Source organism: Hippichthys cyanospilos, chromosome 16 (genome assembly GCF_059441005.1).
Source record: "Hippichthys cyanospilos isolate Australia breed blue-spotted pipefish chromosome 16, RoL_Hcya_1.0, whole genome shotgun sequence".
In the NCBI taxonomy this organism is placed as follows: domain Eukaryota; kingdom Metazoa; phylum Chordata; class Actinopteri; order Syngnathiformes; family Syngnathidae; genus Hippichthys; species Hippichthys cyanospilos.
The window spans coordinates 8,409,477-8,424,525 of record NC_142384.1 but is presented as its reverse complement, the minus strand read 5'-3'; the positions used below and the strand labels follow the sequence as shown (position 1 = coordinate 8,424,525).

The 15,049-nt window shown below is 40.3% G+C and overlaps 1 protein-coding gene across 3 annotated transcripts in view; it reads right to left on the bottom strand.

Annotated features, from left to right (window-relative positions):
* Nucleotides 1-15,049, bottom strand: part of kcnt2b (potassium sodium-activated channel subfamily T member 2b) — a 53,763-nt gene that overhangs the window by 22,398 nt on the left and 16,316 nt on the right. For all 3 annotated transcript variants that reach the window (XM_088436787.1, XM_088436788.1, XM_088436789.1), the window contains exons 2-10: nucleotides 9,860-9,939; nucleotides 8,785-8,887; nucleotides 8,620-8,682; nucleotides 7,015-7,063; nucleotides 6,588-6,647; nucleotides 4,695-4,769; nucleotides 4,378-4,461; nucleotides 2,808-2,902; nucleotides 997-1,177 (exon numbers count right to left, since the gene is read on the bottom strand). In XM_088436787.1, coding sequence (XP_088292913.1) covers nucleotides 997-1,177; nucleotides 2,808-2,902; nucleotides 4,378-4,461; nucleotides 4,695-4,769; nucleotides 6,588-6,647; nucleotides 7,015-7,063; nucleotides 8,620-8,682; nucleotides 8,785-8,887; nucleotides 9,860-9,939 — 790 coding nt within the window. The remainder of the gene's footprint in view (nucleotides 1-996; nucleotides 1,178-2,807; nucleotides 2,903-4,377; nucleotides 4,462-4,694; nucleotides 4,770-6,587; nucleotides 6,648-7,014; nucleotides 7,064-8,619; nucleotides 8,683-8,784; nucleotides 8,888-9,859; nucleotides 9,940-15,049) is intronic.

Genomic DNA, 15,049 nt, shown 5'->3' with positions numbered 1-15,049 from the left:
TTAAAAAATTTCACAGTGTTTTCTACAAAATGTTGTTTTTACTGGTTTCCCCAAAACATTTAAATGTGACTTATTTCAGGGTACGTGAAGGCTCTCAAGGGGGAACATAAGATTTCAAAACACATTGAAAAAGTAGCATTTATGCAAAAATCCTATGAAAATAATGAATAAATACAGTAATTATCTCAGCGATGTACATTGCCCGTTCATAAAAAGAATTTCATATTCAGCAGGCTATTGAATTTCATTATCCTGAAAAGCAGTCCCCATATCAGGACGGCTGGATCAAACATTTGATCACTTGATAACTGTATTTAAAATAGTATTGGGGACAGATCTTAACTATGAACCAAAAAGAGCAAAATCAACTGTGTACCTACAGTACAGTAAAGGTAAAGTGTATAGAAGCAAAATGTAAAAGAATAATTTGATTTGTGGCGTGAAGACACTTTTATATCTTTTATAGCTCTCTGCATGCTCTCACGCGGTCTACAAGCTCACACACACACACACTTTGAATATTCCTTTTTATCAGCAATCATTTTTCCTGTTGGGAGCTGCAACGTGATTGGGAGTTGTTTGGGCAGGATGGAAGTCACACCTTTGTCAAGGTGTTCCGAAGAAAAGTGTGTGTGAGGGGGTTGTTCAGCCAAGTGTGTGTATGGGAAATTGAGAAAGTGAGTGAGTGAGTTCTCTGCATAAAAATAGCATTGCAAATCAACGTAGGATGGATGAAATGAGTCACCGCCGTGTGTCTGTGTAAACTCGTCTCAATGTAACCTTCGCGGAATGAGTTTACTAGGCTAAGAGTGCCGTTCAATCTGTCAATTGAATGCGTCATTTTAAAAAGGCTATTATGCAATTTAAAGTAGACCGCCTGGAATAACTCACGCTGGGAAATAAACATGTCATTGCGTTGTTTTTTTTTTTGTATTGGGCTATTTCTCTTTGGTGATACATGTACTTTAGTTTTTTTAAAGTGACTTCCTCTCTCACCTGTATGGGAAGAACAATGAGCGCCACGAAGATCATGATGACCACAAGCAGCTGCGAGGGCCAGATCCGCGGGGTGACGTCCCCGAAGCCCACCGTGGAGAAGGTGACCACGCAAAAGTAGAGTGAGTCGAACAAGGTCAGCTTGTTGCCGGCTCGCTCCAGGTGTTGGATGCCACAGATGCTGTTTTGGTGGAGAGGTTGGAACAGCAACATCACAGGAAGGCAGCTTGCTTGGGTTATGCACTCTCGTTTGCCACTACAGTGAGTGCACCTGCACTGAAATGTCACACTGCTTATAACAGGCTGTCATAGTGTGTACCAGAGGTGTCAAACATACAGCCCACGGGCCGGTTCAGGCCCACAAATGGGTTTCATCCAGCCCGAAAGATGATTTTGTAAAGTATAAAAATGAGCTGAATTTTTTTCAAGAAATGGAAAACTTGAAATGGTTTACGATTAATAGTAATGTTAATGTTTTATGGTTAAAAGTGAGGTAGTGCTTGATTTATGGATTTTTGGACAGTATTAAAAAAGAATAATACATCTGAAGTGTTTTTAACTATATGTGTATGTATATATATATATATATATATATATATATATATATATATATATATATATATATATGAATGCAGCAGTACTCAGTCCTCTGGCTGTCTGTAGCTATAACAGATATGGCGTGCCACCCCCCTTATAAGATAAGTTAAGAATAACTAGACCTCAGATTATATTTAAAACATACTGTTGGTCATTAAAAACACATTTATTTGCAAGTTTTTGAAACTGATAATAATTTACTTTATTCATTTTTAAAGGAAAAAAATTCTCAAAATCCTACAAAAAAAAATCCTTCTGTCACTTTATGCAAAGAAAGGTATGGGGGGGGAGCATAATTTAAACCTGTATTTTTTTAATTTACACTTGACTTCCATTCGTATGTTGGTATTAGGGTTTGGTAATCTTAGTCTAGGTATTCAATCCTAGATGTTGAAAGTGATATCCCTAGTTTTGAGAAAAATGCATTTAATGTTTTGGCACATTCATCTTTCATTGATGTACATCATTTACTAATGCCTCATTTTCATACACTTCGATGTAAAATCAAAGTCGAGGTTGTTTTTGTCAAAATCCCAAATGGACAGATCTGTTGAAAATTCATATTTTTCTCATCAACTTAAAATAATCCTCTGCGCCATAAGCCTTGTTTTGTAATAAACACAATATTGTTAAATAATTTTCTCCCTGGCAATGTCAATCTAAACTGGCTAGCGTTGTCTTTGAGACTCACTCTCGCTGTCAGATCAAAACACTCCTTTAACATGATGTAATACATATCTGGTATTGGATGTCTTCAGCTTCTGCAAGTGTTCCTAGTTTGAAAAAAAAAAAAAAATCAAATACGAATGTGTTTGGTGGTGGTAGGTGGGTGGACGCATTCCAAAGCTAATGTGTGGAACATAGCGAATTTATACAGTCTCAATTGTGTGAGAGCAGACGATTTGAAAAAAATAGGTAAATGTCCGCCCTGAAATTCGCCGTTGTTGATCTTTAAAGATGAGCTCGGCTGCTGTTGCTTTGCAACAATCACCACTTGTCATGTCAAGTCGCTATCTCACACTCCCAGTCAACAATTATCTCTCTGCTTTGTTTTCTTCCCTGCTTTCACTCTCCCTCCATCTCTGCGTTGCCGCGTGTATCAGCGCACCATTGTTTGCTCGCTTTTCTTTCACCTGTCTGTCATTTTCCCTCTCTCATCTGTGAAATCACTTCCTGTCCATTTCATTTGGCAGTTGGCAAGAATGGGTACCCACCATGTAAACATGAGGCACACCAGCGTGCTGATGAGTATCACCACCTGGTTGAACATGGCCGAATGTGTCCGCTGGATGGCTCTGTGGAGGTCGTTCTGCGGAGGGATGCAAAAAGAGAGGAGAGGCGTGCGAAAGGAAACAGGGCCGAGAGGTAGGCCGAGAGGGTCTTAAACAGATCGGACGTGTGCTTGGTGGAGCGTGGGAGAAAGGATGTTTCCTTAAATACTGACTTTGCCTGTAACAGACACAGCGCCCCAATTCATCGCCAGGTCATCCACTTAGGAAAAATAAACGTCTTCTTTTTGCCATCGGGAAAAAAAATAATGTAGGATGTAACTGTAACTAGTTTCTGAGATTATACCCTAAACTTTAGAAGCGTGAGACAAATATTCCAATCATGAGGTCCACTTTGCCGCCAATTTGATCATAAATTCTGACTTAAAAAGATAATGGTTACGGATGTTCAATAACATTGTCTTTAGACCAATATGAGTACTCAACTTGTGAGTAGTCACAAATACCAACACCACTAGTTCTTTAGGTTCTAAAATTTGACAGAAAAGACAGGCCTTCATATCGCAATATAGCAGTTTTCCTTTTAAAACAAGACACTGCCAAGTTTCTATTCTTCTAATTTCTCGTTATCGATTGTAAAACAGCCACTATCCGATGGCTGATACCGGCATCGGCTCCTGTTGCAATTACTACTGATTCCTTAAAACACTGGTGTCAAACCCAAGGCCAGATCCAGCCTGCCACATCAATTTATGTGGCCCACAAAATGCTAAGTAAAATAGCATGTTTGCAATTTGTCTTCAGCTTTTACACATTTGATGTGACCAATACCCCTTTTGAATAGTTTTTAGTGGCCTCTGATTTGAAAATGTGTAAATGTGTGACGATCATACTTAAAATTGATTTGACTTCACAGTCACAATGGCCCTCCGACAGAAATTTTAACCACGATGTGTCCCATGATAAAATTGAGTTTGACACGCCTGCCTTAAACTAAGACCGATATCTGCTACTCACCCATTCCTAATTTTCAGTTTTCCTTTAACGATTCAGATTTTTACTGTGATTATACGCCAAAACGTATAAACGTAAAAGTGGATTCAGTCTACTTAGAAAAGTATTGCAACCAATTTAATCAAGTTCTCAAATAGTTGGAACAAACATTGTTCAGATGACTTAAAAATAGATGTTTCTTTCTTTTAGCCATTTGCTAATTTGGTGTAGTCAGTTGCAATACACTTGATAAGTAGAATGAATCTTTTTTTTCAGTGTAGTGGTCTAGATCTGTACTGAACTGAGACATTTCTAAACTTTTGACTCTTTTGGACCTAATAGAAATCGCTTTTTTTAAGATCCTTGCAATCCAATGTATTGCCCAGCCCTGCTTATGGGATGTTGCCAAGCCCTCCATCACACTACATGACTGTATAGGGCCTAACGGTTGGTCTTTACCTTTGTATTTACAACACACAGTGAGAACTTCTTATGTTGATCGTTTCGCTTCAACAAAAATGTATGGAAATAATATTGACATCACTGGGGGTGCTTGACTCACTATCATGTTCTCCAACGCATGTTTGGCCAGCCAGCAATTCAGAAAAACGGGAATGAAGAGATTCCTGAAGGAGGACAAAATCACCTGTGGAAAAGTGAGATGCAGAAAGCACATCAATTCCGCTTGTGTTTCTCCAGCAGAATGCATACGCAATCATCTCTTGCGAGGAGGCGGGGAAGAGGAAGCCTACTGCGACACCCATAAGTGCCATATACTGTAGCAGTAGGTAATAAATGCTTAGTCCACAAGGTGGGAGGGAAGATGGGTGTAGTTTGAGAGTGCTTTTGGTGCTCAGTGGCGCATGTCTTTCCACTCACAGTGATCATGAAGGGGATGGCGCTGATCATCTCCAGAATGAAGGGGACACGTAGTACTTGTTCCCAGACGTTGCCCTGGAAACGTAAAGCGCACACAAGAGGTCAGGGAACTCCATTGTCATGGCGACCCCCGCGGGCGGGATTACCGCATAACTGCCCGTTTAGCGGACGGGGACACGGTGGCTTTCAAAATGGAAAGCACGGGTTATACAAGTCGAGCGAATGCCATTTAAGGAGGGGGAAAAATTACTCGGGTCTGATCTGCCTCTGGTTGACGAGATAGCTTTTTATGTGACCCAGTTCTAGAAGAGTGTAGGTGGACGCGGTCACATCTCCCGTGTCCACAGTTGGCTTTAAAGCCTCGGCATTAACGCGCACATGGGGCCCTTCATAGGCTTATGGTGCCAAATACATGAAAGGCATGAGCACACCTGGATGGCGTGACGCCCCGCGGCAGCAACACGGGGGCTCCCCCTAAAATCCGTCTCATGTATCAATATTGGGACACTTTGGACTTCCCCCGCACTTACACGCACACTGATTTGTAACATCGTATTGAACGAGGCCTAACATCTTTGATTGTCTGTGACAGTGCTTCGTTTCACACTGCAGAATCCTTCCAAATTTGTGTTAGATTTATTTGCACGTACCCAGTTTTGGCCCACCGTGTTCTAACCAATCGTCCACAAAAACGTGACCGACATATTTAACCCTTGTGCGGTATTTTGTCCAATCCTTTGAATTATACATCAAAAGCATTTCACATCAGAGTGAAAGTAGGGTGCTGAAATCTCACTCAGATGGTGACATCATTACTTTACCACTTTATTACTTTATTTAATCACACTTATTTATTACACTACTAGGAGTGTGCCATCCCTTGGCTAAAGTACTACGATAATAATGCTGAAGAAAATGACCCAAAAATGATCAAAATACTAGACAAGAGTTGGACATGATCTTGCACAACAGTTAGCGAACTCATTCACTTATTCATCCTGCTTATTAAGGCCATACACATTCCACATTAGTAAACAAACATAATACCTAGACCCCAAATGCACATGGTATTGCATTTAAAGAATACATTTCTAGCTTATATTCAATTGATATTCAATGAAGTCAATTTTGGAAATACCCTCTCATTCAATGTTTTTTCATTATTAAAAAAAAATCCTCAATTGTACATTCATACTTAAGTTATCAGCCTTACAGTACATTGTGTGAAAACGTGAGGGCGAGATGTACAGTAGAGTGCATTCCAATGAAAATAAGGCCTTTATTGCTTTCAAAATTAATAACTATTTAAATAATAATCATCATAGTAATTATTGAGAATGTAATATTATTGTTTCATTAAAAAATGTGCCTCAGGTCTCTGTGATTAACCTTTTACTAGGCACAGCGGCCACTTTCGGCTGATAAACAGGCAAAATGGCCGAAAACGTGCATAACAGTCATTGCTTAAATTCAAATGAAATCCACCCCTAAATTTTTTTGAAATCCTCAAAATTCTCACCTGTTTAGGACTTAAAAATAGAAAAACGTGTGCCTAATAAAGGCCGTTTTTGGCTGTTTGGACTATCGACCCAAAGCGGCTGCTTTAACATGTAAAAAAAAAGTCTCCACAAAATTGAGTTTCTCCTCATATTAAGTCAATGATTTGCAAAACTACTCTGTAAATAAATAAATATTTGGAGCCTTGTTCTCAATGCTTTTGAGGCCATATGAATTTGCAGGTGTTTCCAGCCTTTTGACTGAGGACCGGCTGTACATTAATCTGGGCATTGAACTGCAGCTCTTTCTTACAAAATACTTATCACGAGTTAGAACATGTACTGTAGTATCGACATTTATGTGACTGTCATAAAAAGGCTTCCTTGAGAAACTCACCTTGTAGCTAAGATACACCAGCAACATTGTTTCTGAAAAGCTGATAAAAGCCACGAGCACCTGCAAAGAGAGAAAGAGAGGGAGGGAGGAAACACTAGCATTAAAGAGAGTGAGCAGACGGGGAGTTGAGACAGTCTGAGAGAGAGGAATTAAGCATGGCAGAGATGTAAGAGGAGAGCGTGGGTGGCAGCAGTGGGCGTGCTGATGATTGAGCTCCAGAGAGAAAGAAGCCCATGTGAGCAAAGATGGGGGAATGTGCCGTGATTGTGTCCACTTTTATGTCCATTAGCGCGCCATTACTTGCATCTCATTAGACGTATGCACGTAAAAGAAGGCCTTTTACAGATAACCTGTAAAAGGGCACGCAAAATGCATACGCATTGTTACAGGCATGTTCACAACACAAAAGTTATCTCTTCTATCTGACCTGCAGGGCCCAAAGGGGTAGAGGTCTCTCCACCCAGATGATCAGCTTCCTGCAGAGTAGAAAGAACACACCAGAAAAGCAATGAAAGGTACAGACAAATGAACAAAAAAGAAACCTACATTTATTGTAAAATCCACATTGCATGTAATACTGTGCTTACACCTCTATCTTAATATAGAACACATCATAATGTAGTAATGAATAAAATACATAGTAATGGTCATAAGAGGCAGCCAATTAGCAGCCATTGTCAGAATGCTGCATTACTGCCCTTGTAAATGTGGTAAACTGTATGCAGCCCATTTATGTTGCTGTTCAAGCTATTTCTTGCTTAATGGAAGTGCGTGTGTGTGCAAGTGCATTATATTATGCTCATAATTGGGCTATTTTCAAACAACTGGAGTGTCACCGTGCCCGCACATACCCTGTCAGTGACTCACCCAAGAAAATAAAATTACAAACATTTGTGCGAGCTTCCAACTAATTAGGGTGCATTCTATTTTTTTTTTTAATAACCTATTAAATTTCATTCAGGCGGACTTGATACCGACAATTGGTACACATGACAGCTAATTTTATTTTTCCAATATATTTACATATTTTTCTGAAACTGGCACACTTTTTTCATCAGGTGTTTTTTTTTGTCAGCTGCATACTAATAGTGCTACACTTTTTGTTCGGAGATCATTTTTAATTCCATTTTGTAGTGTTTTTGTGTACGTTTCTTTTTCTTGCCTTTTTTCCATGTGCTTTTTTTTGCGGGTAATTCTGCAAATTACTTTGATCCGTGGTTCTACCCCCGATACATTGATCGCTCGATACCCGGGATCAAATTCCAGACTCGCGAAAGATACATCGAAATCTGTTTTTAGGATTAAACGAGTTAATTACACAGTACTATTTTCTTTAGTAAAAGATTCTTCTAAATTCTGAGAAGTGTCCTGGCCGACACGAGTGGCTGCTAAAATGCATGCTTGTACCAGCATCATCAACAGCCCGTGTTCTCATATTGTAGGCGAAAAGTGATATTCACACAGTCAAATGGAAATTTACAGCCTTATTGCGAGAAAAGGAGCCCCCCTTTCTCCCGCCACCCTCCCAAAGACACCCTGGGGCCTATCATAGCAGCTTGCCTGCTCCATTCGCTCCTGCGAGTCGGCCGCCCGAAGCAGTAGGCGGCGGCGGCCCTTCCCTGAGCTCGCTCTGTCAGCCTCCTTATTCATTTGGAGCCGGAGCTTAGCCAGCGTCACGACCACCAATTAGATCAATAGGTCCCCGGGCTGGAGACGCGGCGGGGCCTTCCGGGGGCCCGTGATCAGCCGCTTCCTGTTTCGCCGCACCCTCCGCCGCCGTATATTACATGCTTTATCTCCACTAGATCGCCGTTGATTAGGCTGCCCTGGCACTAGATACATATTACACTGACAGTTAATCCATGCAGTCGGATTGTGATAAATGCGTGTGGATCTGGAATGTTCAATATGAGCATGTGAATCGCATCAGTTAAGTGAAGTCGCATTGATCGCGTTACACAACGTTCTCGACCGTCGAGGGCCCGGACCGAGGAGCCGTTGCTTCTAATTTCAAGACGCGGGGCACGCTTACCAGTCAAACTCGCTCCATTGGCGGAAGGATGTGTTCTGTTTGGTGCAGTTTGGTGCGCTCGAGCTGCGGGGCGGGGACAAAGAAAAATGGTCACTACCTGTCTACTTTCTTTCAGAAAATCCATTTGATGGCGAAAATCCACTTGATGGTTCGCGTGGTTCTCACCAGTCGGACCACCACTCTTGCGGGTTGTCAATTAACACTCTGACAATGTAGAGGAGACAGCTCAACACTTTGAGCGCAAAGTTAAACATTCGCACCCGCAAACCTGCAGTGGAAAAATTGGAGAGGTTATTTTGCTCCTTAGGACGGGGAACCAAATTTCAGGGTTAGAAATGATCTAAAAATAATGTAAATGAAAGAAATCCACATGGCACTTAATGCTATTTTCTGAAGAGCCTGTAGAGTGGGGATTTTAAACTCTTTGCAGTTTACGATAGGAATGTATATAACTATATATGGACAAAAAGGAAACGTAAATTTACTGCAAAATCCACTTTGCATGTTATACTGTGCTTACGCTGATTGGGAGGGGCTGTTACTGAGAGCGCAGGGTTGCTTGAATGAAAGGTTTTGGGTGCGAAATAGTATTCTAACATGGTCATAAGCTCCAAAAAAGAGAATTTGTATGATACAGGCCCTTTAAGAAAACATTTGAAATGTTGAAATGTCAATGGTGGTGTCTTGTGTATGGACATATTTCTACTGAGATATGACCCACAATTTTAAAACATTTACAGTAGTCATTATGAGTCAAATTTGGAACTAAAAGTAACAACACTTAAAATCATGTAATATTAAAACACATTACCATTTCAAACCTATGATATACTTTGGATCTTACTGCTTAAAATCCTACTACTTCACCATTATACTTGTGTATAAAATCCTACTCAATAAAAACTGATTTTATTTTGGGGCGTTAACCCTATGAATTTATTTGGTAGAATATGGATGGATGGATGGATGGATAAAATCAAAACACCCCCATGCGCATTTATTTTCTCCTTACAGGTACTTAAAGATGACTCAAGTTCTACTTAACAATATGGCCCTTGATGTGGCGATTATCTCAACCAGTTATTGTTGTTCAAACTGCTTGAAGGTATAGATGCAGACAAAAGAAGGTGGTGATGCGTGTGACAGGTTACAACAACCTGAGTCGTTCATGCAAAACCAAAAGGAAAATTGAGGCAGCTGGTTTTCCAGGCAGTTAACACACAAGAGGGGCTTGACTCACTGGATCTTTGGTTTTTGATGAAGAACAGCTTGAGGCGCTCCTTGAACGTGTTCTCATTCACGTAGAACTCCACCTGCACCCTGAAGCAAAGCGGAGACAAAATTTGGACAAAAATGTCACGAGAGAACTTTGGCTGTTGACTCCTCTGTGGAGTATAAAATCAAATTGCAGATAAAAAGGGGTGATAATTATTTATACATATCAAGTATTAGAAGAGCCACTAATGGCTTTTAGGAGGAAATGGCGCTCCAGTAGAGCCCGGTCAGCCTCTGTCGCTCTCGTTAGCTGAGCTGATTGAATATAGAGCAACAAATGACTTCCCTCTGATATGACTGCTCGACATGGGAGTCCATAATTGCCGCTTTTATTTTCCCGCCCATTTTGTATGCTGGCGAGAGCAACACGTGCAAAAAGACCCGCCTGCATGCTTGTGGGTTATTTGGATTATTACAGCACTCATGCAGAGACGTGATGGAAAACAACAAAGAGGCCGTGTCCAGCATGGGGGCGGTTGGACTGGAGGTGACCGTATTTCCTGTTTGACCACTCGGTCTTCTTTCATCCCTCCTTTGGGAGTGTAATGACTCAGGTGGGGGGGGGGGGGGGGGGGGGGGGGTAGGAAGGTACCAGACCGAGCTCAACAGCCATAGGCCAGCGCCGGGGTTCCACTGTGACCCATGTTGCGGCCATGCACACACTTTTAGGGCGAGTGATGCGCAAGCTTCCCTCTAGTTGCCACGGCAACGTAAGGATGACTCGCCTTCCGCTTCCCTTGCTGATGCGAGCAAACATATTTGTGAAGGGCGCTCAGCCAGGGGTTCCAAACCTGTTGACGGCCCCCCATGACTGGGTGCTGCAGACATGAGAAGACATGGGGGGTATTTGCATATTAGTGACTATGATAGCTGTAGGTATACCTAATAAAGGGTCCCCCGAGTGTATTGCATTTTTGTAATATTTTGACAAAATGAATAACTGTAAAGTAGCAAGCAATGGAGATCATCCTTAATTCCCTGGTTCTTAGTCTTTTTCAGTGATGTAATCCCTGTGAAATGTAATTTTAGCCAAGTACTCCCTAAACAGCATAAAGCATTTGTAGATGAAGAAAAAGTCATTCCTGTGACATCCATGCCTGTTTTATTCAAATTTGGAATATATATCTGGTACAAATCATCTGTAATTGTTATGTTGTTTGTTGTATTTTGCGATCATCTGCAGGAAAATTACAACACTAATGATTGCACGTCCCTACTTAAAACGTGACAAAATTGCAAGGGGTTAATATGACACAATTTAGCAATTTGTTGCTTCATTTTGCAATTCATTTGCTCTTAATTTGAAAAGAAGGATGAACTGCTCTTGTAACGGCATTAATAAAATCTGATTTGATTTGCTAATACCTAGAGAAACCCTGTTCAAATGTCATATACCCCCTGAAGCGCTTTCACACACCCCCATTTGAGAACCAGTGATTTAACTTCAGTAAAATTAGTGAAAATGAGAAAACTAATAGTTTTTTCATCAGTTATTTCACAGCCACTACTCCTTTTCCTGAAGACCTCCAATTGAGCTAGGTTCACTAGTAAACCAAAGGGCATTCATCGAGAGAAGCAAATCCATTTCTAAACTCTTTGAATTGCTCTCAACATGAGCTCTGTTCAATTCAAGGGGTCCTTCATTCACTAAAAACCCCAGAAGCCTATTCAAATGATGTCAAGGGAGCTTGTGATAACATCCCAAGCGAAGAGGATCATGTGCTTTTCTTGAAGCTGCAGCCTTTTCCCTCGAGTGAACACGAACAGTACGGAAGGAAGCCTGATAAGACTTGAAAGCATTCAGGTGGAAAAACATATGACATTACAATAGTCTCGTGTCCATTTTGAAAAGGTTAAAGGGGAAAAAAAAACCTCTACTGCACACTGACTAAAGTATTTGATGGTATTCTTCCATCTCATCCATCCATGACTTTATGTATCGTGTGTTGGGTACAGAAAAGAACCTTTCTTCTAAATGTTCAAAGAAATTGCAACAGATGTGCTGTACATGTAGCACATATACTCCTGAGACCCAGTCTCTTCATTTGTGTCCACTGTTATGTCATTTTGTCTCCGTAAGACAGCAAAGTTAATTGCATCCCACCCAAACCCATGAAACATAAATAGAAAGGCTGGGATGTCCTTGACTGAGCATACTGGTGGAGTACCTCGAAAGAATGAAAGATATAGTCTAAAAACAGATGTCCACTTCAGTGGACAAAAATGCATAATCTGGGTTTCGATATGTATACTTATATATATATGAAAAAGCAAAATGACATGAGATTTTCATTGATTGTAGATTTTGTGTCCCAACAGTTTTATTCATTGTACAATTGCCATTGTTCTAACTTGTTTGGAGGTCCAAACCATCACAGTGCAGCCGCTGTCAATGTTTGTGTATAAAATGTCCAGACTGGCCTTTTCCTGCCATGCGCTTGCTCTTCATCCTGTCCGTCCAAGTTTATCAAATGGATTCCTTCTCAGCGTGTGACCGAGATAGTCTCAGCAAAGCAAAAAGAGCAGCTGGGAAATGAGAACAGTGGCTCGACATGAGTTTGGGGGATTGGAAGGGTGGATTTACGCTGCAGGTCTCCGGAGCAATTTCCAATTTGGGTCCTAAATCAATGTTTTGACTGTCTACTTTCAAGTGACCCATATCTGATATTATGCTGACAGAACACAAAGAATCAACAAGCCTGTCTAAAGACATTAAGTATAGAAACAAAGGTTAAATTTAATGTTTTTTTTTCTCATTAATAATAACTGTTTCATAATATTGCAGAGAATCTTCAGTTTACGATAGTTTCAACCTACAAGGTTTAGCGGTTAGGAGTGGCTCCTTTATGGCCCTGCTAGTGTGTCAGCCAAGACAAGAGTGAAGGTAAGAAATGATTCTATTTTTCAACATCAGTTTTTAATTGGATTGCTGCTGATGACTTTTTGAGTGTGTTAGTGAGATGAGTGGATCCAGCTTGCATAAAAACTCAGAATATTGGTGTCATGGTAACGCAACTTTAAAGCTGAGGCGATGTCTGAAAAGACGCCACATTTTAAATTCCTCAACACTCAATACTGGCTTGCAAATTTTTCTGTTCCAGCATCTCTATAGATCATGGGTGTCCAACATATGGCCTGCGCGCCGGGTTAAACCTCTTTGCGGGCCATATGCGGCCCGGGATATTTTTCGAATTGCCATAACTCATGAGGCGGTTGAGCTGGCAACTTAATTTCAACTTGTTTCGAAACCAGAGAAGCGGAAATTTGTGTCTGTACCGCATGCGTTACGGTAGCTGGCATGTTTTCAATTGTTGGGTAATGAGGAAGAGGTGCATTGTAGTAGTGAGGGAGGCTGGACGCATCTTATCTCATGTGTTCCAAAATAAGTATGCTAAAATGACTTTGAAACCCCTGCTGAAGAAGATCAGCGCTCAATTGTTGGGAGATTCGTCAACTGTAGTGAGAAATACACCCAAATCTAACTAGGCCAAACTAGCCGACGGACAGACAATGGGGCGGTGGAGAGTGGTGCATAAGAGAATGACAGTTTGAACCTGAGGCTCTCCCACTGCTACCACCCATGCTGGCACGCCAATCACAGCACAGCACCAGCCCTTTAATCACATGACGGGGAGACGAAACAAGTGCCTCGAGCGCAGTCGGTGGCGAGTGTCAACTGCTCCACGCTCAAGCCAGGAATAGTGGTCCTTTACACAAACGTGACGAGGTCAGTGCTCACACCCTGATTTATTCACAGAATAGATCTAAGAAGTCACGGCACGGACTTTGAAAACGAGACAAAATAATACCAAATTCAGCACCAAGTTGCACATACCTCAATCCCAAATTTTAATATTAATCCACATTAATGTGAAAAAAATGCTCATATGTTCTCATAAGTACCTTAAGCAAAGCTCTCCTCTAAAAGAACAGCTTTTTTTGACCTTTTAGAGCCAATGTCGTTCAAGCTTGTGGTTCGCTATGCAAAAAAGCACCAGAAGAGGTCAACGTATGGAAAGTGAAAAAAAGTAGAGTTAGACTGCTATGTTTTTTTAGGGTCAATATTGATACCAAAAATGAGTAGTCCAGGAAACCGATATTTATTTTCAGTATCTGTGATGATTTCTTAACATTTCAGACTTGCATGATGTTGATTTTAGTTTTTATTGTTTTAGTTTATTTCTTACAAATACATTTTAGAGGACATACATCTGTTGTAAAATCTACCAAAGTTCAGGCAGCTCCTGGGGTAATTAGCATGTCTTAAAAAGTTAACCTAAAAGTTTAATTAGTAACAAGCTCCCCATAGTTTTTTTTTAAAAATTGTAACTCAAGTTCTCAAAAATTTCCAAAATAACGGAAACCTTAGAATATTACTTAAAACAAAAACAAAATCTGCAGCTAAAGCGTCGACATCTCTTACGAAAGTCGAAAATAGAAAATTTGAGGACTCTTAAACTGATTTTGTTTTTGTTTATACATTTTTTTATACCTTCAAAATGTTTAATAAAAATATACTTATTGTAATAAAGACACAAATTTTCAAATTGTCTTTAGTAAAAATAAATAAATAAATAAATAAAAATTCCAAAACCAAAATAATATAAAAGTAGCAGTATACATTTATTGTATATAAATCATTGTTGAAATGAGTTTTTTCCCCCTCTAAACCCCCTTTAAACAAATTAAAACACAATTTCATCAAAACACAATTGTTGAATTTAAATATTGCATAGTGAATCCCCCACCTAAAAAAACTGCAGACATAAAATATCTAAGAAAGTGCTGCATGTATTTTAGTACCAATGTACACGCTGTGTTTTTAAGAGGCGGGGCTTGCTGGAGTGTGTTGTGACATCTGTGTGTGAGTTTCAGGGTGTAAGCTGTGAATAGCAGCAGTGTTAGTGCGTCCTCAGATTTACAGTTCTTAAAACATCTAAAGAGTGCATTAATGCGCGGTTGTGGCTTTTCTATGTGCGAGGGCACCGCAGTAAGTACCGGTATACGAAAAAAATCAATTGAAAAAAAAATGCCACATAGCAGGGACACCAATGGGAAAAAATGATATATTATTATATTTCTGTGGATTCCTACTAAACAAAAAGTGATAAAAAACCTTGTTTAACTTTCAATGTGATAGACTGTAAACCTCTTG